Source organism: Amphiura filiformis, chromosome 12 (genome assembly GCF_039555335.1).
Source record: "Amphiura filiformis chromosome 12, Afil_fr2py, whole genome shotgun sequence".
NCBI lineage: Eukaryota > Metazoa > Echinodermata > Ophiuroidea > Amphilepidida > Amphiuridae > Amphiura > Amphiura filiformis.
This window is the reverse complement of record NC_092639.1, coordinates 64,433,129-64,460,995: the sequence shown is the minus strand read 5'-3', so window position 1 is coordinate 64,460,995 and position 27,867 is coordinate 64,433,129. Positions and strand designations below refer to the sequence as shown.

General features: G+C 36.4%; 1 protein-coding gene across 1 annotated transcript; it reads left to right on the top strand.

Annotated features, from left to right (window-relative positions):
* Nucleotides 1-1,070: 1,070 nt before the first annotated feature.
* Nucleotides 1,071-27,859, top strand: LOC140166574 (uncharacterized). Its single transcript, XM_072190070.1, is given in 5 exon segments — nucleotides 1,071-1,422; nucleotides 24,207-24,367; nucleotides 25,149-25,270; nucleotides 26,542-26,909; nucleotides 26,911-27,859. Coding segments are annotated over 5 exon segments (1,212 nt in total). The 5' UTR covers nucleotides 1,071-1,206; the 3' UTR covers nucleotides 27,256-27,859.
* The last annotated feature ends 8 nt before the right edge of the window (nucleotides 27,860-27,867 follow it).

The window sequence follows — 27,867 nt, the reverse complement described above, 5'->3', positions numbered from 1 at the left end:
ATGTCAAATCTTGATTGAATAGCAAAATAGTCACCTCATCCCCCATTCTCCAAATGTATGAAAGCGGAACCAATTTAAGCATAAACATAATTAGTTTATATAGGTCTTATGGGGCCTACAAATATTTTCAGTCCTAATGTCTGTTTCTTTGTTTCAGGGAGGTAAATAAGGATAATTTACTGGGTGGGCAATTTAATTTATTTTTGCCCTCAAATAATGGAAAATAATTCACTGGGTGGGCAGCGATAATTAATGGCACCCGGGCGTTTGGATTTTTGGAAATGTAGACCTGTTTTTGCGTACAATTTGGCTTTGATGTAAAAAGTGGACACTACTCTCCCCCTAAATGCATCTTTTGCCAATTTTTAGCATAGAGTACCAGTAGCAACTTTCAAGAAAAATTGTCCGGGTAAAATTGTGTACCATTATATTTCACTTTGGGTATTTAGAAATCTTATACTAATTATCACTCACCATTAGGAAAAAAACAGTAAAATTAGATGGTATGGTGCCCAATTTTTGTTGGCTAAATAATTTACTGGGTGGGCACTTTTGGGCAATGGGCAAGTTGAATTAACTGGGTGGGCAAAATAATTTACTGGGTGGGCAAATGCCCACCCAGTTAACATGTTATTTACCTCCCTGCTTTGTTTGGTTGCTTGTTTATTACTTTCTCACCTGATTTTCTAAATTTTGTTTCTTTGTTTCTTTCTTCATTTCTTTTCTAAATTTCCTTCTTCCTTTCTTTCTAAAATTCTTCCTAATTTTTCTTTCTTTGACTTTTTGAGCTCTTTATAAATTTCTTTATTTTATATTTTTCTTTAACAAGAATTATAATATAACCGTGAAATTTCCCATTAGTTTTTGAAAGCAATAGGCTAAGAGAGGCTTATTAGGATAAATCAATAAATCAGGTATTTTGAGGGAAATTCCCAAAACTTTGTTTATCAATACACTGAGCGCAGGAGCTGTCACAATCAATCAATCCATTATTTTGACAGAGAAAATCCCGGGAATCGTTACAATAAAACAACAGAGGGCGCCAATCCACAACAAAAGTCCTTGAAAAACACGACCACAAAAAAGGCTGAAATCAGAGCATCTGAGTTCCTCCTCAGGGAGTTTTTGAAGTGTATTTTTCCTCCCACACGTGAAAGAAAGAGTTCTTTTCTGTTATACTCGAGGGAGGAAACGTCTTAGATCAAGATGGCAGGCCTCCGCATGGAAGATTGTGACGGAATTTTCCTAGAGAATGATCTTTCAGCGGCGAGAGAAGAGACCGATTTTGGCACTGCAGTGGTAAACATTACCAGGGATGCGGATATACCGCCGCGCTACTTCCTGCATAAGATTTTCTCACCAATGACACCAAGCATGAGCAGTTATCACAGAGTATCTGAGAAGCCACACAATTTTAGATTGGTAATAACCTCTTATAGTAATTGCATGATTGAGGGGCTTTTAAGTGTCTGATTTCAGGCCACTAACTGTTGTGTTGTGCATGTGTCATGTGTGTTGTACAAAAATGTAAGCTTGCCTATAATTATAGTAAAAATTCCAATTGAATGAACGCAGCGTTCGCGTTCAACAGCTGCACTCGATCCAATCACGATCGTATTGTAGGTATCCCAAACAATAGCCCGAGGTACTCACACCTCCGTCACTACGATTTCCACTGGCCTTCTCCACTGGCCTTCTCCGCTTCTCTTCTTCCTCTTACTCATGTACTGTGAGGAAGGAGCAGCGTAGGGCCATGATTAGCCGAGTACTCACACCTCCGTCACTCGATTTCCACTGTCCTTCTCCGTGCGAAGGTCTGAGACTCCTGAGCATATCTGGTCCAGGGTACACATAATATACCACTTTTTCTCATAAATACCACTTCCTACCATTCCTCACGTGAAGATGAGACTTTTAAAAACAAAACATATTTGGTGCATGTTCGTAAATTTTGAGCACATTTGAGGATGTAAAAGACCAGACTTGTGACTGTTATCGTCGCCGTGTTTTGAAATCTTCTATAAATAGATGCCATCAGTGTGGCGTCATCACCGCTGACGTGATTTCTTGGTGCCCGTTTTTACCCATCATGGCATTCATGGCCCTAGTGAGGAAGGAACAGGGCCATGATGTTTCGGGATAGGCCATGATGTGTCGGGCTACCCAGGCAAACCTTAGTTAACACATTTGCTAGTTAGCGAAATTCGCCTAGACCGGGGCCCAAACACAATGCATATTTACTAGGTATGCTAGGTGAATTCAAATTTGCCATCAAACTGCATCATTTTACATATATTAAACTTAAGGGGGTACTACACCCCTGGCCAATTTTGTGCCTATTTTTGCATTTTTCTCAAAAATTATAGCGTATTGGTGAAAAGTAAGACATGTATATTATAGGGGCAAGGATTACAACTACTGCACTGAAAATTCAGCAACTCAAGCCAAGTAGTTATTGATTTATTGATCAAATATTGGGTTTCCCTCATCATTTTGACTGTAACTCCACAACTGTTGTCTGTGCTGAAATAAAATTTCCAGTGCAGTAGTTGTAGTCCTTGCCCCTGTAATATACATATCTTACTTGTCACCAATGCGCTATAATTTTGGAGAAAAATGCAAAAATAGGCACAAAATTGGCCAGGGGTGTAGTACCCCCTTAAAGCTCTTGCTTTGAGTAAAGAAAGCCAAAACATTTTTGTCATAGCACTTTCCGTAACAAAGTTACATCTTGTCAAAGATTGACTTTCATCAAAAAGATTCTGCCAGCAAAATTCCCCAAAACAGCATTAGGGGTAGATCTTAGTCTCATGGCGATAGCAGCTTTTTTTAATGGAACTGCTGTCAAAATCCCCTAAAATTCCATGTGCGAGTGGCTCATCACCATAAAAAATCATATATTTGGGCCAAGTGAAGTATAGAAAACATATTTACCGTATTTAGTCAAATAAACGCCCGGGCGTTACATTTTCCCAATGGGGCGTTTATTCAAGGTCAATTTTAGAACGATAATTCCTGTTAAAATCATTCTAAGGTAAACTTAAGGGTTCATACCACTAAATCCGCCTGTGAAGCAGTTTCCGGTAAAAGTTTATCACGACTATAGTCCCAACTTTGCATAAAAATTGAAGAAAATCGGTACAATATTAACAATTTTAGTGTTAAAATCATGTTTTACTAGATTTTGTGAATGTGATCTCTGCAAATTTGAAAAGAAAATGCAAAAATTTGAGTGATGTTTACGATTATGGGCGCATGAACACACAAGGTCAAAATGCGGTTAGCAGTCGGATGTAAACACGGGAAAATCTGGCCTTTTTATATAACGCTAATTTTCTCAAAAAGTAGCCTGAAAATGTTGTGTCATTTTCAGATATGTTATGCAGAATTTTGTTCTGATTAAGATGATATCAAATATATATTTTAAAATAAGAGGTACATGTAACTCGACTTATGGCCTAAAACGCAACCCCTATTTTGCACGTAAAGTCTATGGAAAGCTATTTTGTGTTATGTACCCTTAAAATTCACTCTAAAATGATGAACTATGAACTAGAAACACTGACTTCTGGTTCACTTCCAGGTTTCCAAGCCAGATTTTCGCCAATTATTGATGCTATTTTCGACCATGTGGGCAAGTTGGTAAGCTTACTACACAAGATAGCATGGAAATATTGGCATGATTTTTGAAACATCTTGGTTGAAGAAAGTGGTGGGGCGTTTATTTGAGGGGGGGGCGACTATTTGACGAAATACGGTATGTAGGTTTCCTTCACCGACCTGTTCTCGAAAAAAAATTCAATATGCATTGTGTTTGGGCCCCGGTTAAGGTAGGGACTGAGTCCGGAATTCGAGTCCCACCGGGTAGCTGAGTACCGGGCAGGAATTCCATGCCCGGATACCGAAAAAAAAAAAAAAAAAAAAAAAAAAAATTTTTTTTTAAAGTTTTTTTTCTTTTTCCGCTTTTGTAGTGTCCCTGGACCTAGACCAAAGATGTTTTACTTTAGTAAAACCTAGATATGCTGATGCCTATACTGATGCACGGCAGTGAACATAACCGTTCGTAAGCGAAAATACAGCTTTAATATTTAGCCAATGTGAACACGGGGTCATCGGTTATAATATTATATTTTCCTATCATATTGGATTAACACGTCAGCTAGATGGTATTTCACGATATACGGTAACAGTAATAAAAAGAAAACTGCAAACGTTCATTCGTCGGATGTTTGACGAAGTGACCAGCTCTAATGACGTCATGATGTAAACAACGTCCGGGTCGTTAATAATTAATTAGGTAAACCCAAATATGGAAACCTCCAAACCTATATATATGCAAATTAGGTGTTCGACAATTCAAAATACGATCAGCCCACCTCCAAACTTATGCAAATGAGTTCAGGCGGTTACGTGAACATGTACAGTAGTTCGGCTCTAGTGTAGGCTATACCGACCTCTGTGACCTAGACCTAAATGCTAGGATCATTCATGGTTGATGACCTAAAAAAAAAAAAAAATTTCAAGATGTTTGTTTTGTATTTTTAATATGAAAATTGATACTTTGTATTCATGTCATACTCTATTATTAATGATTTCAAAATGCATTCAAATTCAAATTTTATTTTATTTTATTTGTTTTTTAATTTACCCGCCCGAAAAATGAACGGGTACCCGGGCACAAAATTACCCGAAAATCCCAACCCTAGCCCCGGTCTAGGCGAATTTTGCTGACTAGCAAATTTATATGTTTAAAACTAAGGTTTGCCTGGGACACCTATATTTACATAGAAATTTGAATTTTTGGACCTTGGATACAATGCTAACCAATCACGAGGGCGTTGGCATGGTTGGACAAAAAAATACCACTTCCTAGCAGGACCTACATCATGTATTACATTCAGGGTTGTAGTAGCTAGCCAAATTTTAGTGCTGGCTAAAATTAAGAGAAAATTGAATCAGAATGCTGATTTTAAAAGCGGAAGACGAGCGCCGTTTGGCCCCAGAAACCGAAGATTTTCGGTAAACTAGTCAAGTTTGTGCCTATTTTTGCATTTTTCTCAAAAATTATAGCGCATTGGTGACAAGTAAGATATTATAGGGGCAAGAAAATTCAGCAACTCACAGCAAGTAGTTATTGATTTATTGATCAAATATTGGTTTTCCCTCATTTTTGACTGTAACCCCACAACTGTTGTCTGTGCTGAAATAAAATTTCCAGTGCAGTAGTTGTAGTCCTTGCCCCTAAAATAATACATACCTTACATGTCGCCAATACGCTATAATTTTTGAGAAAAATGCAAAAATAGGCACAAAATTGGCCAGGGGTGTAGTACCCCCTTAAGCTTTTTTTATACGTCTCGGCAAATTATGCTTTCATTACTTTCCTTTAAAAGTTGTACATTCACATACTTCAGTGTGTAAGTATGTGGTAAACCCGGATGGTATAAAAATGTCAATTCCAAAATTGTGTAGCATATTGATTGTGTAGCATTGTGCAACGCGATACCAGCTACAGTATTTCCAAAGCTGCACAGATAACCCCCAACATTCAATGGGTGAGCATATTACACTCAAAAGTCACATTTTATTTTCAAAACTCAAATCCAGCCCTCCACAAGCCTAGGAATGCCTTCTAGCTCAGGGGACAGGATCATCATCATTCCATCAATTTGTGCTTCATATAATAAGATTTTTACTGCTTCATGAGAGATCTTGAACTTTGTTCTCAAACTGTTCTTTTTCAAATAGAACAAAATAATTGAATTTATCATTTTGCAAACAAACTAAGTGACATAGATTTGCTTACAGTTACGATAACCTTGTTTATTCAACCTATTCAACAAATATGACTAAATAATTGTGTACACCAATTAAGTTTGTACTGGTACAACTACAAAATGCATGTAAGTCTAGCAAATCCCATACAATTAATCTCATAGTAATACATTGTATCTCTTATTGGTAATGCATGTACTTTGCACATTGGGGATGAGTTTGATCATTTTCTAGCAAGGGTAAACATGTGTATTTATAATTATATATTGGGCAATTCCAAGCAAAAGTGGACATGACTCAAAAAAATGAAATTGCCAATATATATTTCTTTTAACTTTTATATTATTCCAAACAGATGTAAGGTTCAAGTTATAAACTTTTTTCGGCATTTTTCTAACATTTTGGGTGTTTTTTTAAAGTTTCTTTGGAGAGTGTATTTTAAGTGAAAAACTCCTGTTCAACTTAGATATTTTCCAAGTGGGCCTATTTTATTAAATATGGGCACTTTTCTTTTAAATTTGATACATTTTATATCTCTGAAATATGGTCTTCAAGAAACATCCAACACATTTTAAATAATCCCCACTAATTTTTTTTCTTTCATTAAGTTTTCATAGCACTAAATATGGCGTAGCACGAGTTACCGAAAGATGCATTTTTTATGTATTTTCAAAATGTTGGCAATGTAATTGATGCCACTTATTATTTTCCTTCTACTAGTAGTGCCTTGAGTTAAAATAAGAAATTAATATACAAAACACTATCCATCACATAATAATGACCCATTAAAAACTGTAGCACGAGTTACCAGTAGCACGAGGTACCGATGTAGCACGAGTTACCATAGCCCACTTCCCCTGTACCAGCAAAGGTAATGCAAAATCTACCACTTGGCAGCAATAGAGGATCTCCCAACTACATGAATATGCATTTATATGTGACCATGGTATTGGTAACTATTTTTTTTCTTTCATTGCGTTTTCATAGCACTAAATATGGCGTAGCACGAGTTACCGAAAGATGCATTTTTTTTATATATTTTCAAAATGTTGGCAATTTAATTGATGCCACTTATTATTTTCCTTCTACTAGTAGTGCCTTGAGTAAAAATAAGAAATTAATATACAAAACACTATCCATCACATAATAATGACCCATTTAAAACTGTAGCACGAGTTACCAGTAGCACGAGTTACCGATGTAGCACGAGTTACCATAGCCCACTTCCCCCTGTACCAGCAAAGGTAATGCAAAATCTACCACTTGGCAGCAATAGAGGATCTCCCAACTACATGAATATGCATTTATATGTGACCATGATATTGGTAACAGCTTTCTAGCAGCAGTGTAGCCAGTGTGGGGGAAGGGGCAGCCTGCCCCATGACAAACTAGAATTATGCAGTTCGTAATTAAGGTGCCCATACACACACACACACAAAAGTGTGTAAATAACAAAGGTTTGTAAATAAAAAATAATATGCAATATGCAAATAAGCTCATTAATATTCATAAATATGCAAATAACATGACACAAAATTATACAGCACATCAGGCCACCATATCCAACCAAACCAAGTTTGAAGTTGATTGGTTATTGTGTTTATAATGCTGCAAAGTGGATTAATGAAAATGTAGGCAAAATTTGTAAATAAGCTCATTAATATTCATAAATATGCAAATAACATAACACAAAACTATTTATAATATAATAATAATAATAATAAGCATCATTTATTAAGCGCCTTTTCATGTACAAAGCGCTTTACAATACAATACATTATAAAAACAACAAAAATAGCATTACATATGGCAAGAAAACAAAAACCCAATAATTTAGCAAGAAATACGATAAAAAGTTTAAAATACTTAGCGAGACCAGCTCATTATTTAAAAGAGCAGGAAAACATGCAATTTTAAAACAGCTCAATATGGTTTGTTGTTGAGTGTAATGAGGCTCATTTTCCAGCTTAGTGAAGTGATTGAAATCGGGCAAACTAGAGTATTTGCACCAAGCAGGAAATAGTCTCAACCAAAAGATGACCAAACATTCTATAACTCAGAAAGCAATTTTTTAAAAAACTTACAGAGCAAATAACCATTAACATTACAAGTTTTGTGAGGGAATTTAGAGTCAAATAACATGGAAGTAAAAGTTTTATCAATTGTTGACTGTTCAATTTAACTGTTTAAATTTAAGCCCTAGAATAAAATATCCAAACAGGATCAAGCAAGGCGTATGTAAGGCTGGGATGTTTGTATGTAATGTGTGTGGTACATTGTATGCTGGTACATACACTGAATAGTGTTATTTGTACATAGATGGGTTATTTGGAGGGTTATTTGTACATAGATTGAGTTATTTGATCATTACACCAGTTGTTGAGGAATTGTTATCAAAAAAAAATTGACATTTAGATGAACAATACCATTTTATATATGGCCGGACAAACTGTAGCACGAGTTACCGTAGCACGAGTTACCATGTTTTTTGCCAGTCAATTTAAAACTATGAGGGGCACAACTTTTTAAGGTATACCAAAACCAACCTTATTATAGCAATTACTTATCATATAATCAATAAGGCTTTAGTGTTTTTTGTTTTAGCACACCATCAAAATAAAAATGAGTGATTTTTAAGCATGTCCTCTGCTCAGTAGTACGAGTTACCGATTTTACAGCTGTCCCATACATACAAAAGTTGATATCCTGAATTAGCAATACTATGAGGATCTAGCCTTGAATGTTGGGTATTAAAACACAAAAAATACAGATTCCAATCAAATCAATTTAAAAGCTGGAGCACAAAGTATGTAAAAGGACGCCATAAAGAGTAGCACGAGTTACCGTGGAATTGCCCATTATAAATATGCAGTTCTGATACATGTACCTTCTGATAATGGCCGGGCGGCAGTTAAGACGTTGCGCTGCCGGCCGGGAGATACCATCGAAGGTGAAATTCTCTTCCCTCCCAAAAAGTTCCTATATGGTCGGGAATCCTTCATTATTCTGTCGGTCCGTGCCACGTCACTTCCGGTTGATGATGCGACTCAAATTTGAGTGAAAACAAGTCCTTGGTTCGATTTTTTCTTGATGATTTCTGTCATTGGTGTTGTGTATATATTTCGATCGCAAATAGTCAGTGGAATCAAACAAGTTTCTAAGTTTTCAGAGTGGAAGTTACTTACTTCATTTATCGTTTTATATAATGACAAACCGACAATTAAAGTCCATGGTCGAGTGTTGTTTTTTCCGAAATTGACGATCATCACTCCAGTCTGGAGTGACTAGTCTCCTTCACAGTCGGTTTCTGTCGTTCATTACAAACCGTGAGCCACATGAAGCTTGGGCCCAAGACTAGAAGCTGGACCGACAAAATTCCAGTTATATCACAGAATTTAATTGTAGAATTTGTTCTCACCTCATATGAGGTAGTGTGTGTGTGTGACGTACCATGGTTCGGAAGTCACATATTAAAGCTGTTGGTTCTGAGTGGATTCATCCCTGTGCATGTTAAGTGTCAGAGCTATTCGAAAAGAGAAGGGGCCATCCCCAGTTCTGATATCTGCAATCAATCCTACATGTAGGTTCCAGGATCAGTGCATACAATGTAATTAACTGCGTACAACTCTAATGTGATGCAGAAGAATCTGCTCAATTGGAGTATAAATTGATCCAGATCCAGAATGTGACAAAAATCATTTAAACCTAATACATGTACCTATCGATTTAAATCTTCCACTCTTCTCTAACATGTCTCTGTTGCTCAGTTGTTTAGAGCATTGTGCTAGTAATACGAAGGTCAGCGGTTCGAATCGGGATAGGTGCACTGAGTTTTTTCTTTCACAACGTTGGCTGCTCTGGTTAAAGATTAAAATTTGTTTTGAAGGGTAAAAATAATAGCTTTTCTACCAGGATTAAGGACTCACTTTGTAATTTGTTTTAAGGAGGATACCCTCAATGTTTTTTTTATTATTCTGATTTGTACATTGAATGTATTTTTATAAAACATGTACTTTGATAGTAAACTAACAATATCCTGCAAAAATCAAGGCTTTAGGGGCTGTATAAATTCAATAAATACTTGACAAATTTGTAAAATTTTTGAGGTTTTGAATAACATGACGAATGGCATGTTATTACATTGTACATTTTAGTACAATACAGTGCTGCGGGGTGCGACCATTTTTCTGATGCGACTAAACCTTCAATTCCTGGCACCAATGGTGATTAACTGTTGAAGCTTTTAATCGCCAGCAAATGCAAAACATTTATGTAACATAGCATTCAATAGTACGAATATATGGCTATGAATATGCATTTATCATGCCTCAATGGGGACTTTCCTGGAGAACATTTGTATATGGAGTACTTACCGTATGTACCGTTCAATGTACATTGAGTACAGCAGCTATGAACATTCAAACACACGTGGCTGTGACGGAATGCGTGCAGTCAATAGGTCAAAAGTTTGGATTGTTTCAAGTACTCAAAATGGTGCCAAAATCCTTGGGAACAAGGAGGAGGATGAAACAATGAAATCAGGGCTTCCAGCTGTTGATTCTTTTAATGAACCTAGTAGTACTAGTAGTAGCTGTGTTATGCAGTTGGTCATGGAACTGGCAGCCCTCGAATTAACCCACGGCACCCATGGCATTTTGCCGTGGGTGCCCATCCCCACTGCCGTAATGCCCTCAAAATATGTCCTTTACCCAAGGCAGTCACTTGCCGTGCCCTCTAATGAAGTTGCCGTCGGTGCCCCAGCCCTGCCCCTTCATTTATAAAATCATCTATCTATGTTTGTGTGTGTTTTCTTCACTTTTGAGAAATTGCTTTGGTGCCCTTCTCCAATTTTCAACAGTTGCTATGATGCCCTTTTGAAATATTACAAACTGCCGTGCTGCCTTGCCTTTTCAGTGAAAATCCAAGGCAATTTCCAACTTGCCCTAAAAAAGTTGCCGTGCCCCTTCAGATCCTTAATTCGAGGGCTGGGAACTGGAAACAGAAGTAAGCCTAAAATACTTAAAATTGAATGTAAAGTGTGGCAGAATGACTTTGATTGGTTGGAATTCTATGAGTTGGCGCCTCACTTTTTTAATTGGGAGCAAAATTTGGGCACCTGAATTTATAAAGAGCCATTGGCTCCTCAATCAGTTATTGCACCGTACAACACTGGTACAATAGCCAATATTCAACAATAATATTTGGCACACATTTTAATCTCAAATGGCAGAGAAACCCCATTTTGGTTCACCATTTCCTTCCTGTTTCCTGAATAAATTTAATATCTAGATTGTATGGTGACCGGCTATGGTTCAGGACAGCAAGTGTAGTTGGTGTTGTGATTTTTATTCTCAACAGCCTGCAGTAGGCAAGTGATGAGCCTGCAACAAGCCTGTAGCCCCGGAGGGGGGGGGGGGGTACTCAAGTTTGGTTTTGGTAGGGACGTGCTGCTGAGAATTTGAAAGTGGACCCATAAACATACCAATTTTTCAAGAAACTTGGACCCATTGATATACCAAAAGTTACAGTTTTCGGCCGAATTTAACCCAAATTGTCTTAAAATTTTGGCTAGATTAAGGGAAAATTGGGCTATTTTCCGAAAAAATTGAGAAAAGTTTGAAAAAAGTACCCATTATATACCAAAATAGGCTTTGAAAAAGGGGTCATTGATATACAAAAAGGCTGAAAATGCTACCCATATTTGCAGCACGTCCCGGTATGGTCATTTGTACTGAGTACCCCGGGACTGTAGCCCAGGGATCTTATATTGCTTGTGGGTCACAGAGAGCTAAAATCATTGTAAAGATTAATAGTGTTTGAGTCCCAAATACACTTTGGTTTGCTATTAATATTTACTGTACACTTCAGAGCTGTTCAAGGGCCAACCACAATTTCAGTTGGTCGGCGGGCTGGATCTGACCCGCGGGCCGCCTATTGAGAACCATTACTGTAGCCCATTTATTTTCACCCTTTTAAATTATTATCCCTCTGGCTTTAGCCATGAGGGCGGGGGGTATTGCGATAGTGTATTCCTTCTGTATGTGTGTGTATGTATGTTCCGCCTATTTTCTTGGAGACTAGGGGTCGCACATTCCTACAACTTGGTGGGTGGGTGCATCTTTACCCGAGACAGAACCGGTTTGTATTGGTTAGTGGGTCAAGGTCACTGAGGTCATCCAGGGGTCATTTGAGGTCAAATTAGTAAAAACAGTCATAATGGGCATGAAACTTGGTGCATGCAGGTACAATCAACATTTTAAGCCACATTTTTGGAAGGTCATTTTGAGGTCACCAGGGGTCATCTGATTTCAAATTAGTAAAAACTGTTGGATGGGCATGAAACTTGGTGGGTACAGTCTATATTTAGAGCCAAATTTTCAGAAGGTCATTTCAGGGGACAGGGGTCATCTGAGGTACAACTTTACTGATTGCCCAGCCAGGGGATCGCATGGTTCGAGAACCGCCTATTGTTTACATAATATGAAAACATATTCTCAATTTTGAATTTATTTCAAAGAAGTTCAACAAGCTTGCATTAGGCCTACATTGCATATATAAATTTGCATTTTACCAAAATATTGGAATTGTATTTATTTTTGGATTAGAGATTTATCCCTTTCTGAAAAAAGATAAGGAAAATGGTGCACACATTTTTAGTGGCATTCTTGTATCGAGGGATTTACATGTATGGAAAAAACATGTCTTTGCTGTGCACTCTCACAAAGCAATATAAAGTAGCAATATAATTTCTTGTTTAAAACAAAGGATCCCAGTGGACTTAACATTTGTTTTTCATTCTGGTGATAATTTTCAAATATTATTGGCCCATTTTTTAAATTTCATAGTGCTTTACTTGTGCATGTAGTTATTAAAATGAAACAAAATGAATTTGATGTTGAGAAAATTACATTTCAAGACATATATCCCAGTTGAAGTAAAAAATTGCTGTTTCTTTTGAGCTGCTCCTGTTTTTAATGTATATTTGACCAAATCAGTGCCTGCATATTTAAATATAGTCAACTGAAAGAGGACGCATAAAGTTAATTAATTTAATATCTGCAACCAAATTTTGATTTTACAAATTTTGAAAATCAAACTGATCATGAGCCTGATTGAGAGTGTGCCATCCATTTTCATGGAAATGGTCATGTTTTCATTTCAGGGGGAGATGAGGCACCCAGGGTAGGGGGCAGTGCCGCCGAGAGCCATTACGGGCCCGAGGGTAAAATGATCGCACCACCCCCTTTTTACGGGCCCTTGAGGTCTCTTTTCTTTGCTTTTATGGACCCCGGTACCCCAGGTCAACATAAAAAGTGGTAACCATGTGTGTTCTAAATTTCATGGAAAATGGGTATTTTGTTGACTGAAATCGCGGACCGCTTGAAATCGCGAAAAAAGGGGTATTCTGAGCATTGTCTCCGCGAAATTTAAAAAAAAGGGGTATTTCACAGGTTCGTTCGATCGATGTCTTCAGCCCGAGTCTTCAGCCTCCACCCTCTGGCATTTACTTTAAAGGAACCTCTGTACACAAAACTTCGAGGGATTGTTCCTCTTTGGTTCATTTTCAAATAAAATCAGTATACGACAGTGTTCAAGCCTTGACTTACGTTTGGCGGACAAAAGTGTGAAAAAATTATTTAGGGGTGAAAACAATAAAAATTCTTGATTGTTTATATGTTTCCAAGGGTAAAATATCATGTAGTTTCAGATTTTGGCACTTAAAACTCCCTATCTTTTATAGATTTCAAGAAAAATTCAATTTTATGTCCTATTTTGACCGAAAATAGCTGTTTTTCGGTGACAAAAAAATTGACTTGCAGATTTCATGTGAGTGTATGAACATGAACACTATTAAATAGAGCCTAATTTTCTATACTAATTGTGTAACAAGGGTACAATTGTGATATTAAAAGCATTGAATGGGATCAACATCTTTCTTTATTTCCGTAGCAGCAGTAGAAACTTGAGTGTTTCTGTGACAATTGATTTGGAAAAAAGTACGATATTAAGCCTCATTTTCTATTTGAAAAGGCCATATCTCCTCATTCGTATGAGCTATAGGGATGCTTTAAGTGTCTTTTTGCTCAGTATTTCAATAGCTAAATGGTAATATAATAAATAAGTAAGCTCCATTTACAGAAAAGAAAATAACTTGCAATATGCTACCCCCACCCCTAAGAATTTTGAAAAAAAAAAAAAATTAATGGATTCTCTAAAAAAAATAAGTCCTTCAAAACTGGGAGGTTTAAGGCTAAACAAACACAAACTTGCTCTTGCCAATACCTCCCTCTAGAGCAAGTTTATGTTTATTTAGCCCTAAGTATCCCCATTTTGAAGGACTTATTTTTTTAGAGCAAATTTTCATGATATTTGAGGATTTCGGGCAGAAATATGCCTGTACAGTGCTATGGGGAAAATTTTCAAGTTGATAATTATGCATTTTTTATGTCAGATTCAGTTTCTACACAAAATTTCACCTTAGAAAATGTTCCTTTAAGTAGGATATCTTTCACTTTATGTTTTCACCATTCTGTCCACAAAATGTAAGTCAAAGCTTGAATGCTGTCATACAGGCATTGTAATTACCCCAGTTAATAACACAGGATCATCTGGGAGTACAACAGACACAAAGTAATGTTCATACTTGCACATTTTGTACTTAATATATTAAAATATTTGGAGTCATTGAAAAGGGGTGTCTGGAAATCTTCTCATTGAAAACCTTGAAAAAGGGGTATTTTTACCCTGATTTTGTCAGTGATTTGGCAAAAAAGGGGGTAAAATCAATGAAAAATCAGTGAAAAGGGGGTTTTGAAAAAGGAAGAACACACATGGTTACCACTTTTTATGTTGACCTGGGGTACCGGGTTATGGACCCATTAAGGTATGTTTTCTTTACTTTTAACGTACCCCCTTAACCCCCTTGTCAGCGGCACTGTAGGGGGCACATGCTAATCTAATCATGCGTCAGTGCCCCAGCTATGATAAACTAAACACATTACACTATTAAATGACATTGTACACATAATCATGTACATGTATGACACAATCAAAAGGAATGAGTTTTAATGTTGCTATTTGTTGATTTTGAATGATAAAAACAGGTGATACATTCCAATGTTTTACTTTCGACCATGTGTAATTATTATTTTATGGGGTTTGGATGATACTTCAGCATTTTTTAAAGTGTGAAATCTGTGAATGAATAAAATATCAAATTGATATTTGAAACATTCTCCATCATATCACATTACCATCATGTGCTCACTGCTTGCCATGGAGATTGAATGGAAATTCATTGTATATATATTTTGATTTTATACTTAACAAAAATATGATTTCACATGTACTTTGTGAGGGGGGAGGAATATTTAATACCCTATTGAAGTATGTAGGAATTCATAAAGATGACATGTTCCTTCTTTCATTACATAGTCTGACGGACAATCACTCATCCAGATTTCTGTTTAGAACCCTGACAGATGCTCCAAAATGATGAAATTATAATCCCTCTTCCCATGCGTTGCTAAGCTACAGCCCATCGCCTCTATTAATAATGTTCTCATTTTTAATAAAACCTAAATGTATTGACGGTCCATTGTGCATTTGGTGATTTAGAATGCAAAGAACGATCAATGGGAAATAAACTTGCACATTTTGGATTTTATTTATGGTGAACAATTTGGTATGCATAGTGGTAGATAAATGGATTTCTAACATTGCAATGAAATTGTTAAAAGAGAATGGTTCGTGATGCTGTATGGCAGGTTATTTTAGCAGTGTTAATTTTTCACAATTTAAAACAGTTCTGAATGTTCAGTTTTGTGGGCTTTGTTTATTCATGATTTGAAAGAAAGTACATGTTGAACTTCACAAATCAAAGATATTTTCGCAGGATTTTAAATTCACAGTGCTGAAATTAGCCATGAAAATAAACACTTTATGAAAATGTGTGGCTTTTCGGTATCTCCCAGGTATATTTCCATCTAATGTGCTGCCATATTGTTATTATCTCTCCTGTTGCCATAAGAATCCTTCAATTAGCCATAATTATTTGAAACTTTGTTTGTCATCACATATATTATTCACAATTATTCCCATTTTATATTGTGCTCTATTCCATAAAATCATTTCAATTTTGCATATTTTTTGAATACAATAAGATTTCAATATATGCATGCAAAAGAATAGTGATATTCATTTGCAATTGATTTGTATTGAAGTAGACAAGTTGGCATTCTCATGTTTAGACGGAAAAAAATAAAGCGAGGGATAAAATATGAGTGGGAAGCCTGCCTGACAAACATAGCGTATAATGAGTAGTGAGCCGGGGGCGATTCAATTACCTGTGATGCATGGCATGGTTTTGTTTGCTGTGCTATTCAGTTACACAGCTTGCCCATAAATGTGCAAATGACATTCAAAGATCATGATCCGATCTGAATGAATAAGTATAATCAAATGAAATGGCTACCAAGAAAAGTTGATTTGTTTAGGGAGGCTGGCTATGCATAAATTTGTAATAAAAATGCATTTTAATGAAATTTTATTTTTAAATAAAAATAGATTGGTAAATGGTCTTCAGATATGATTTTGTTAATGTGCACGAAATAGATTGCATACATTCTAGATGTGATGTGTGCATGAAAATGTTGGAATTATCAGATGCTGGATACATACATGTATAATACATTGTTTAATAAATATACCAGTATATCAAGTTGAACTTAAATATTAAAGCTGTAATTTCAACATTTTCACTTTTTGAGATATTGGATCTAGGTAAATTCTCCTGAAAATAAGATTTACAACATGTTCCTGTTGCTTTTTTGTGAGGTAGTAAAAAACAAAAGAGTTGAGAAATCCTTTGTTTTCTATTGTTCTTTTAAGAATTTTAATTGACCATATCTTAAAACCAGGATTGTCACCAGGACCAAAAAAGTACTGGTTTTAAGATATTGAAGGCAAAGCGTAGCCTCGCACTATCTTTTTAGTGAACACTAGGGATTGGGGAATAGGCTTTGAGGGTACCACACAAAACAAATTTTCTTGCTCTTTTTATGATGAAATATCATCACCCACTTCCGGAAATGTAAAAAAAAAAAAAAATTGTAGTGACAACCCTGCTTAAAACAAGCTCTGCCAACATTACAGTCTATTTGCGGTGTATGGTCACATATTATGATCATTTACATGCATATATGTGGCATGTATAGTAGAGAATAGTCACCCGGGGGGGGGGCACTCACATTTCCCAGCTATACGGGTATGTGCCATGGCGACGACCCCCCCTTTTTCAGAGCCGCTAGCCGTTCCTTAGACCCTCTAAATTCATTGATTCCCCGCTCTGAAGCCCCGAAATTTTTCTAGCCGTTCCATAGACCCTCAGATCATCGATTTCCGCTCTCATTGGCATCTTGACAGGCGTGTTTTCTGTCCTACTATTTCAAGCCCAAAAGCTACTTTTATGAGCTCAAAAACTTCAAAGGGAATTTTCCATAAATTTCTTCCCCATTGAAACACATTGTATTAGGAGTAAGGTGAACTTTTGGGCTCCTTTAGTAGTGGCAACACTGGTTTGTTGTTCATAAACAGCACTGCACTGTCGAAAGTGCCTGCCGCGATGCCGATGCCTTCAGCTGATGAACATTTTGCTAGAAATAAATGATTTTGAGATCTCTTTTGGGAATAAAATTGCCAAATATGAGGAAAAGTACCTCAAATAATTGTGTGCACATCCTTGCAGCTGGCCATAACAGTGAATTAAAAGGTAATTTACGATCTACTGGTCTAGTGGAATGGTGTCAAATTCTGCACACTTCACTCAATCATCTCATGCAGTTCAATGTAGTCAATGTTTTTCTTTTCGGCACTGAAAAAAATATTTTTGTGGGTTTGTTTTTATGGTGGACTTTTATGTAATGCTGCTAGCTGCTGCTATAATTATCAGTAGGCTAATAGCATAGATTGTAGGTCTGCAGGGTCTAGTAATTTGATTCAATGCTGTTTTGCTTTGCTGAGATTTTCATCGTAATAGGCCAAAACAGACCTATTTTGCATTAATGGTTTTCCTGATTTAATAATTTAATGCACAATTCAAAGTGAAATCGATTCCTTCAAAAATCTGTGGCAAAAACGCAACAAAATGGAACCCTGCTTTGGCCTGCATGGTTTAGTTGCCGAGATTTTTCAGATTTTGGCGGCTGATCAGTTCCCAAGACCCCCCTTTTGGCCGGTCAAACAGTTCCCAAGACCCCCCTTTTTGACTGGCCGATCAGTTCCCTAGACCCCCCTTTTTGACCTGCCGATCAGTTCCTTAGACCTCAAGTTCGAAACTGGCGGTGGCACACCCCTACCCAAAAAAAAATTGAGTGCCCCCCCGGGATAGTCACAAACTAATGAGCAATGAAGTGTCCTAACATGTACTGCGAGTCATCAATCATCAAGATTCAAAATTGTTGAAGATGCAATGTATTTCAAGATATACAAGTTTTGCCTTTAATTGCTATAATGAAATGATTTTAATTTCCAGTCAAACATGAACAAAATTGAAGAATGTTGTTAATCCTGTGTGGGAGATGGTTGGAGTTGAATGCAGGATATTGGTATTTTTTTAAGATTCAATACGTTACAAGCTAAAATCAGAGTCCTCATGATGTGACATAAGTCCAGTTATGTGAGTCCAGTCTAGTGACTGCACAAATGATCACCACAGGTCCTGAGACTGCCCCTCCCCTCTGATCGCGAAAATATTTAGTGACCACTGCCAGCCGGCAGGCACACAACAGCTCAGAATGTCCGGTAGGTCATGGTTTTACATTTGTTTTTAACATCACAACTTTATTGAGGACTCGTATCAAGACTCAGAATCTAAGCTATATGGTTCTTGAAGAGTTCAGAAGCGATAAGGCAATAGGGCCTATACATGTATATCAATTTTTCTTTTAAACTATATACATTTGTAGGCAATTTGTCAAAATAAAGAACTTAAAGAAAATTTATGTGTTGTTGTTTAAGTTTCAAAAATAAACTTCAGATTTTTTAAAGTTAAGGTGTCAATTGTGTTCAGTAACTTCAGTTATGAAATCATATATTGTTTTTGGGTGAGTCTTCTACGATTGTTTTGCACATTTATCATGTGATTAATATCTTTTATTGTTAATTTGTCATGTTTTAAAAATTGAATAAATGAGTGAACTATGGGATGATGTGACATATTTGTTGGGCATCCTTTGTGCTCATTATTTGGTATGTATGAATTGTACTGACACTAGTGAGAGTGAGATCATGATGGTACATGTAGTCTCTGAGAGTGTCCTCTGCAATGCCTGTAAGTTTTATATGCAAAGTTTTTCTGATGGCCAAGAAACCATAATTATGGTACTTACTACTTTGTGATTGTTCAAAATTCCATATTCCAGGAGATCACTGAATACACATTAATTACAGAAAGGAAAACAAATTATGTATCAATTAATGAAAAGGTTAGTAGAAAATTATATAAACAATTTGAAACAAACATATTAATGATCAACACATTTCCCCAATTGGGATTTGCTCCCCACCCCAAGACAGAAAGTCATTGATAATTCCACATTTTTGGGTAAAAATTCCAGGCATTTGTAATTAAATCATTCTTCTTGAAACACATACAATGTCTTGCATCCCCTTAAACTTAGAATTCTGCCAAAGTTGAAAGCATTAATTTCAGCACTTTACTGTTGAGTACAATACAAAGGCGTTATTGGAGTCACTAATACAGCTGTTAGCCTAGAGGAACATGCAGTTGTATTGATCGCCCGTCTGATAAAAACGCTAAGCTACCTTCCATTGTGGGTCAATTGAACACATTTCAATACTGCAGATATGATATAAGAAATTTCCACAAATGCTGCAATTTATGAATTGAAAAATTTGTAAAATATTATAAATTTTACAATTCATAAATTAATAATGCGCCACAAACTTGAATGAAATTACTTATGGACTGACTGCATATTTGCATTAAATGCTAATTAATAATATGCAAATATGCAAGGCCAGCTGGACAATATAATACATTAGAGTATGTGCATTAGAAATACTTTGACCAAGTTTCAAGGCAAAAGTGCAAATTTAAAGTACTCTGAACTTTTATGCATTGGGTTTCAGCAAAATATTGACAAAAATTACAATTTTCAGTCATTTTAGCTCACTAACAATTGATTACACTGGCCAACAAAATTAAACTTTTTTTCTGGTGACTTGGATTTAATAGTTGTTTTTAACTAATTTGGGGTCGCTGATTTCAAAAATGGTATCAGTTTTTCCCTATCACGTCAAGTTTTTTTTCTATGAAAAATGGTGAAATTTCATGAATCACTTAACACATCCACCAAAGGGTTGCAGCCCCCTGGATTTTCCACAGTAAACCCCTTATATTGGGTACCTATGAATAGCTATGAGTCTACTCTATCCATCGATACCAAAATAAGTACCAACATACATCATATGACGTCACAATGACGTCATTATCGTATAAAATCTGAAAAATTCCTGAAAGATGGCTAAAATGCCTGACCAAAAAATGCTAGCAACGCCCGATTTTGATGCAGTTTTTTGCTAAATGTTCATAAAACTAATTACTTTGACATAAAATTTAAGTTTGGCCTCCATAAACATCAAAATTTAAAAAAATATTATTCTCATGGGTTGCAACACTATACCCGTCATTTTTGGGGTGTCAAACATGCCAAGGTATATCTTCTTGCCAAATTAAGACTTATTCTGTGGTATTTTTTTATAGTTTATATTATCATGCCAATATTTATGCATTCACCTTTTGACTTTCAATTGGGTTTATATGATTTAGTAACTTTATGGGCCCAGATAATACGCCCCTCTCATATAAATAGGGGTATACCATAGAGTGAAAATTTGACGTGATATGCAAAAAAATAATGCTATATTAGAAATCAGTGACCCCAAATTACCTAAAAACAAGTCTCAAACCAAAGTCACCAAAAACTGTGTTGGGCAGTGATTGCTCAAAACCAGGGTCCGCGATAGTGTCCAATTGTATTGCAAAAAAGCTAAGCAAATATCAGTTTGTATAGCAGTTTTCAAATATTGTATAGCGGTTTGTGTAGCGATATTTATCGTACTTATCATGATAAATTAATACTGCTTGCCCTTGGAAAACCGAGGGTTCAAAATAGACCTATAAATGTGAAACTATTGGGAAGGATATCTCTCAAATGTTTTACGAGTTGCCAAGTGAACCAAGCAATAAAAATAGATTGTCATGCACATTTGTGAATCAAGCCTATCCTTGCATGCATAGTTTTAAAACAATGTGTAAAAACTTGCATAGCAAAATAGCTATATGCATAATGGAACTTGCATAGCAAACTGACCAAATTGTATAGCAAATTGCTATGCGATACCAGCTATTGTAGCCCTGCTCAAAACAATAAGATACAAAGAAAATATAAATCAATGTAATATGAAAACTGTTTGTGTGATTTACTTTAAACAAAAGGCATATAGATTAGTGTACTATTTTTCCAGGCCTGGAGATACAATAAAAACAATATCCAAGTTTGGTATACAGACTTTTGATGTGGACACTGTATTTACTATTGTCTACATGTATTCTCAATTTGACTTTCATTGTTTTTATAATAAGCGCCCCCTATAAGTGATTGATTTTTGCATCCAGGGTGCTAATAAATTTGGTGGTATACAGTAACTTGCACCATAGACCCTCGAAAGACATCTATAGACCCTCAGAATGGTAGCACACAATGAATAGAGTTTACATATCATTGTCAGAAATCAGCTCCATTATGCAAGCCTCATGCTCAACACAATTCCCCCACACAGGCAAAACTTGTTATTTAGAATTTAACTGGGCTACGCTTGATTTAATTTCTTAATAAAAGTGGATATTGTCATAATTTTAAATCATTCAAAAAGTCGTAAATTTCAAATAGATGACCGAAGTCGTCCTTTATTTGAATTGAATTTGAATGAGAGGTGGCTTACAAATTGTGGCAATATGAACAAACATGTCACTGATATTATAATGTGTTCACCAACCATATCAATTGGGCTATTACAGTTGAAATCCATACACCCCCCATGGAAGACATGATCTTCATCTCCCACACAGGGGTGTGAATTTCAAATGGGGTTACCTAATTAAGTGGGTGATTCCATTTGAAATGTGCATCCCTCTGTGTGGAATTTAAGATCATGTCTTTCTCAGGGGGTGTATAGATTTCAAATGGAATAGCGCCTTGACCCAGTTGTGTGGACAGGTGTAATGGACCTTTGTGAATAACTATGAAATCTGTATTACGAATGCTATAGACTTTTAAGCCATTATGTACTTTGTAAAGAATACTGTCAAATTTTAAGAAATTAAACTAGCTAGATGGCAGCACACGACTAAAGCTTTGAAGGAACACCTGAATTGCTTTCATATGCTCAGACCTGGTAATGCTCAGAGATGCCAGAGATATCTATGATGTAGCCATAATTTTGACATTGTAGCGCATGGAATGCCTTAGGATGGTTTCAAAAGGGTTGGAAACACTGATAAATAAACAAAACAGCATAGATCTGGGCCCAAAAAGTGCATTTAATCAACAGCTCTACTAGGCCGGGTATAGCCCCCTTCATCTGGCCAGACGCCACCAACGGCATCTATCTCTAGTTCCGAAAAACTGTGGGTAAAGTGAAAGAAACCCCACTGGTTATTTTAGCTGTTTAACATAGAGTTCTATGGGGACTAATGAATTCATGTCCAAACTGCTGTTGACCAACAAACACGTGACAACAAATTTGGCTGGTTCCATTTGGGTGTATTAATTCACAAATGCCAAAAAATCAGTATGTATATGTACGTGACACGATCTGATGCACTGAAACCAAAGTCGGAAAATTTAGTTATTACCATAATTTGCTCAGTACCATTTACTGATGGTAAAATTCAAAGTCCCTTGCGTACTTGTTGCAAATTTACGAACCTTTGTCCAAATGTTATTCAACGTTGTATGCTCCGTAATTTTTTTACTTGATTATATCAGGTCATATCACGTAGTCTATATAGTCTAATGTAAAAAGAGACAGCAATCAGACCACAACAATGTGCAATGCATTCCGAGGGCACTCAAGTATGATATTGTACGCATGCGTGACCAAATTTTCTATAAACACCCCCTAAACGAGTTTTACCCTACCAGCAAATTTATGCCCTTAATAAGGTAATTTAATATAAAATTTACCCCCAAATGAGTTTTTTTTTTTTTTTAAATGAAAAAATGTACCCTTTTGGACTCGTAATTAACCAAAAATTTGAAAAGGTACCCTAAACAAGTTGTTCAGCTTCAGAAAACTACCCTTATTCTTGAACATCAGTGTTTTTTAGACCCTAAATGTGTCACTCGCGTAACTTGCCTTGCCTAAAAAAACACCCCCTTTTCCTTGTTTTTTTGGTCACGCATGCGTACAGACCATTTATGCAAGTGATCCCCCCGGGAATGCATTGCCTGTCTAATTGCAGCTGCTTAATTTGCTAGTGTGGTTTTAACCATAATGATTTTTTTTTATTTGGCCTATTCCAGTTGAATCCATAACACCCCATGAAAGACATGACTTTAATCTTCCACACATGGAGTGTGAATATCAAATTAGTTTACCTAAATGGATGACTCCATTTGAAATTTTATTCCCTGTGTGGAAGATTATTCAGATTAAGGTCATGTCTTCCATGGGGGTGTATGGATTTCAACTGGAATAGCCTTTTGTGACAAGATACGCTTGCAATTGACATGCTTGATTTTGTTTTGTCAAACCATAACTCAAACACCTTTTCCTTAAAAAAATAACATTGGGTGAGTCTTGCAGTGTGGAAAAGGGCCAACAATGTAAATCCACAGATCTTGGAACACATAGTATTTCGTCAAATAGTCGCCCCCCTCAAATAAACGCCCCCCCCACCACTTTTTTCAACCAAGATGTTTAAAAAATACCGATATTTCCATGCTATCTTGTGTACCCAAGTTGCCCACATGGTCAATAATAGCGTCAATAATTGGCGAAAATCTGGATCAGAAACCCGGAAGTGAACCAGAAGTTAGTGTTTCTAGTTCATAGTTCGTCATTTTAGCGTGTGTTTTTAGTTTACCTAATGATTTTAACGGGAATTATCGTTCTAAAATTGACCTTGAATAAACGCCCCCCCCCTTGGGAAAATGTAACGCCCCCGGGGGCGTTTATTTGACGAAATACGGTACATCTGTGCAACAGCAGAGCAGTGACTCCCGATCTGTCAAATCCTCTCTTTTTGCACTATACCTTAGCTATCAGCAACAGAGCTGTTCTATAAACAACATCAATATTAATTCTATCATATAAATTTTGCTTGTTTTTTTTTATCCTCGCAGCTTCACAAAGACTGGGGTAAGAGGGTATCAGATGTTGTTGAAGGGACCGGTATACTTGCTCTGTTGACGCTAGAGAGTCAATCCATTGATGAACACCATGCTGGAAGAGTTGCCAAGCAGCTGAAGAGTTTACTCAGGGGACCACGTTGTGAGCTACTCAGGTAAGGGGCAGTTCTGTTGACATTGAGTCCACACACCACTAAATAAAGTATTGTAAAAGTGGAAATTTTTGTGTGATTAATTTTGCGTTTTTTGCCAACATTGACCTAAACACAAAAGGAATATATTTGCACATTGTTATTTTCGTGATAGCAGCTTGGAACACGTAAAGCACAAAAATAAATGTAGTTATGAATCTATGGTGAGAGTAATCGTGCCTGTTGAAATTGCAGCAATTGCCTTGGTCAGATTGAGGAACATTATTCTTTGAAAATTTGTGTTTTGGTGCCAAATTGTTTAAATCAAATTATAAATAGGGACCTATTCCAGGACTATTTGAATTGAAATTATCTTTGTGTAATTTGTTTGAAAATTTTGAGGCTTTTTTATTTTGGTTAATAAATATAGAGATGGTGTATCACAAAATTTCAACTTCACCGTACGCTTAATCTTTTATGACCATGTACATTTGAAGCAACTAGCTGAGATTTATAGCTGAGAAAATTACTTTTGTATAGCGTAACATATAGGGGCTTGTATTTGTGGTGTGAATCCTGTAAGAGTCAGTCCATTGATGAACACAATGCTGAAAGAAATTGATATTACTGACTTAGGCATCAAAAACATGTTATTTTCATGTTAACAGGCATTTAGCCAGAGAGCTCATATTGTTTCAAAAATGCTGTTCCTACTTATTTTGGAATTCAATCCTAATGAGATTTGTAATGGCAAGAAAGTATCAAATTCATCTGTAATTTGCTCTTGTTGCTTTATGTTGTTTAGGTGGGATCCAGAGCATCTGTTGCTATACTTTGACTCAGCTGAAGACTATGCAGGCCTAGGCAAACTCTTGCTGGATGAGAAACTGGACAGTTGTGAAGGATTCAGGATTACTGCAATAGAACGTAAGTCTAATTACAACCTGCGTTTACGCCATTTTATAGTCTGACGTTTTGACCAGGATCTCCGTAAGATGTTGCGTTTTCGGTCGGCAGTGACTTTCTGTTCAGCCAGCTTTGGTTGTCGGCTGCTTTCCACTTAAATGATAAGAATTGGTCAGGGCTTCATTCTCCTCCTCAGCATTGGGCTATTTCAGATAAAATCCATATGCCCCCTTTGGAAGATACGACCTTAATCTCCCACACAGGGAAGATTAGAGTCAAGTCTTAGGATATTCAACTGGAATAGCCCAGTTGCAACATTTTGTTCCCAAAAAGACATAACATTTTTAGGTCTTTTTTGAAAAAAAAAGTATATCTTCAATGCGAAAGGTCACAAATTTCAAATGATGGACGGCTTTTCCTCCAGCTACATACACTTTTTATTTAAAGTACATATCATTATATTTATAAAGTTTGCTTTGAGGTCTGTTTTCAAAAATATAGATTTTGCCATAAAATTTGTATTATTATTGCAAATTTCCAAAAATTATTTGATATCAAAAGGACATTCCTCATATTCAAAGTTCAATTTGATGTGTCTGATGTGCTCTCAGGTGTGTGCAAATGTTGCTCTCCGATTCCTTAATGTTTTTCACACTTTTTGACAGCTTTTTATTTCAAATTCCACAAAGCATGGATCATAACACCTTATTTCAAATATTTGCATTTTCAGCACAAATCATTCCATTTTATCGCACCTGTACATATGATATATCATATAATTACCAATCGTTAATTAGCACAAGATGGGCAGACTGTATGTAAATGTCATGATGCATGTAATTATTATGCAGGTGCAGATGTACCATGCTATAGTAGTAACAAATATTGTGTGTTTAGTGGAAATATGATTTTTATATAGCAGATGGATATGTTTGTGTTTGTGAAGATGGCAGTGTTGTGAAAATATATATTCCTTTATGTACAGGTTAATGTTTAATATGGAAATTAATATCAAGAATTTAAAAACAAGAGAAAAATTTTCGCATACAAATTTTCACTTTTACAGCTTGAATTGGCAGGAAATTTCTGCAATTGTGTAAAATTATATTTAATTATATTCAATTATATTGATCCTGATGAACTTATTCAAAGATGACATTTGTTTTTAAATTACATAATTTGTAAAATGGGGATTTAAAATTTCATTTGCGTAGTCATAAAGATTTATTTAATTACTTGATTAATTACATCTATTTATTATTTTGTCTCTTTTTCTTCTTTGATTTTATCAGCTGCTGTTTTGACCAATCCTCCTCGTTGTTACGTCGAGATAAAAGCACCCAATCCACAAGGCACACTGACACAAAGGACTCTTATCCCTTTCATTTCATTATTCTCTGGTGCTTTCACTCACGTCAGCGTCCATGAAACAGAACTACCACCCAGTAACCCAGGGACCATCCAGAGCATCCCAATCAATTGGTGTCGTACTCATGTTCGGCCCGCCACGCATGAGTCAAGAGCAGTTGCCGCCATGGAGGTGATGTCGTCCAAACCGTGGCGACTGGAAAAACTACCCGAAGAAATTGCCAAAGAAGTAGACTTTGACACCAACTTGTATGTGCATTCCGAGATGAACCTACCCCTGTGGGGTATACTGAACGGGGGTGCCCATGTCTGGGGTACGTCTGATGCTGCTAGTTAAAGACGCAGCAAACTTTGAAAGCATGGAACAGTTCTATTGTAACATAACAGGAGTAGCGCCGCTGAGACAGAAGTTGTGCAACGGCAGTATAAGATACAGCACGTTTAGTTTATCACCAAGAGCAGAATTCACCCTTGTGAGCTATGCGGGTGTGATACCTGAAACCAAGGAAGATATTGCACTCCATTTCCAGATACGGAACACTAACAAAGCTATAGGTGCCCAGAAGCTATCAGAGGATCACTGGCAGCTGAGGGACCCAGAAGGAAACGTAGTAGTACTCTTTACAACGATGAAATAAGTGGAGCTATGCCTTGTGTACTAAAATGTAGTTAGATTTGTTTAGGTTTTGCTTTTTTTATATATTATTATTAATAATAGGGAATAATGATTTGTTTCATAGGTATGTATGTATGTAATAACTGACCCATACTTGGAAATCTTAGCTGAAGTTCAACTGTATTTGACATCTCAGTCTGCTGCTGAAAACTGAGAAAAAAATGGTTTTTTTTATATTTCCTTTTCTTCATTAAGTTTTTTAACTCTTCTGTGTTCTGTGCTATGCAGCATCAAGCATATCATGGCATATACGAACATGAATGCAGAAGTGAAGAACAATCACCCTGATTGGCTGATCAGCAGTCATGACAACAAAATGGTTGACCCACTAGTCATCGGTAAATAGACGGGGATGAGACCTCACCTCTTATACGCAATCACCAGTGTACCCAGAACACGGAAGAATTCAAAAATTTACTTCAGCAAAAAAAGTTGTTTGGTTGCCCTCCCCTGCCTGCACCAAATTTTGAAGACTACACAATTTTGTGTATCGCTTTACTGTACAAAAGAATACCTACCTAATTTTGAAATTCCTGAATTTTTTTTGTACAAATTTTCATGGCCACATGCATGG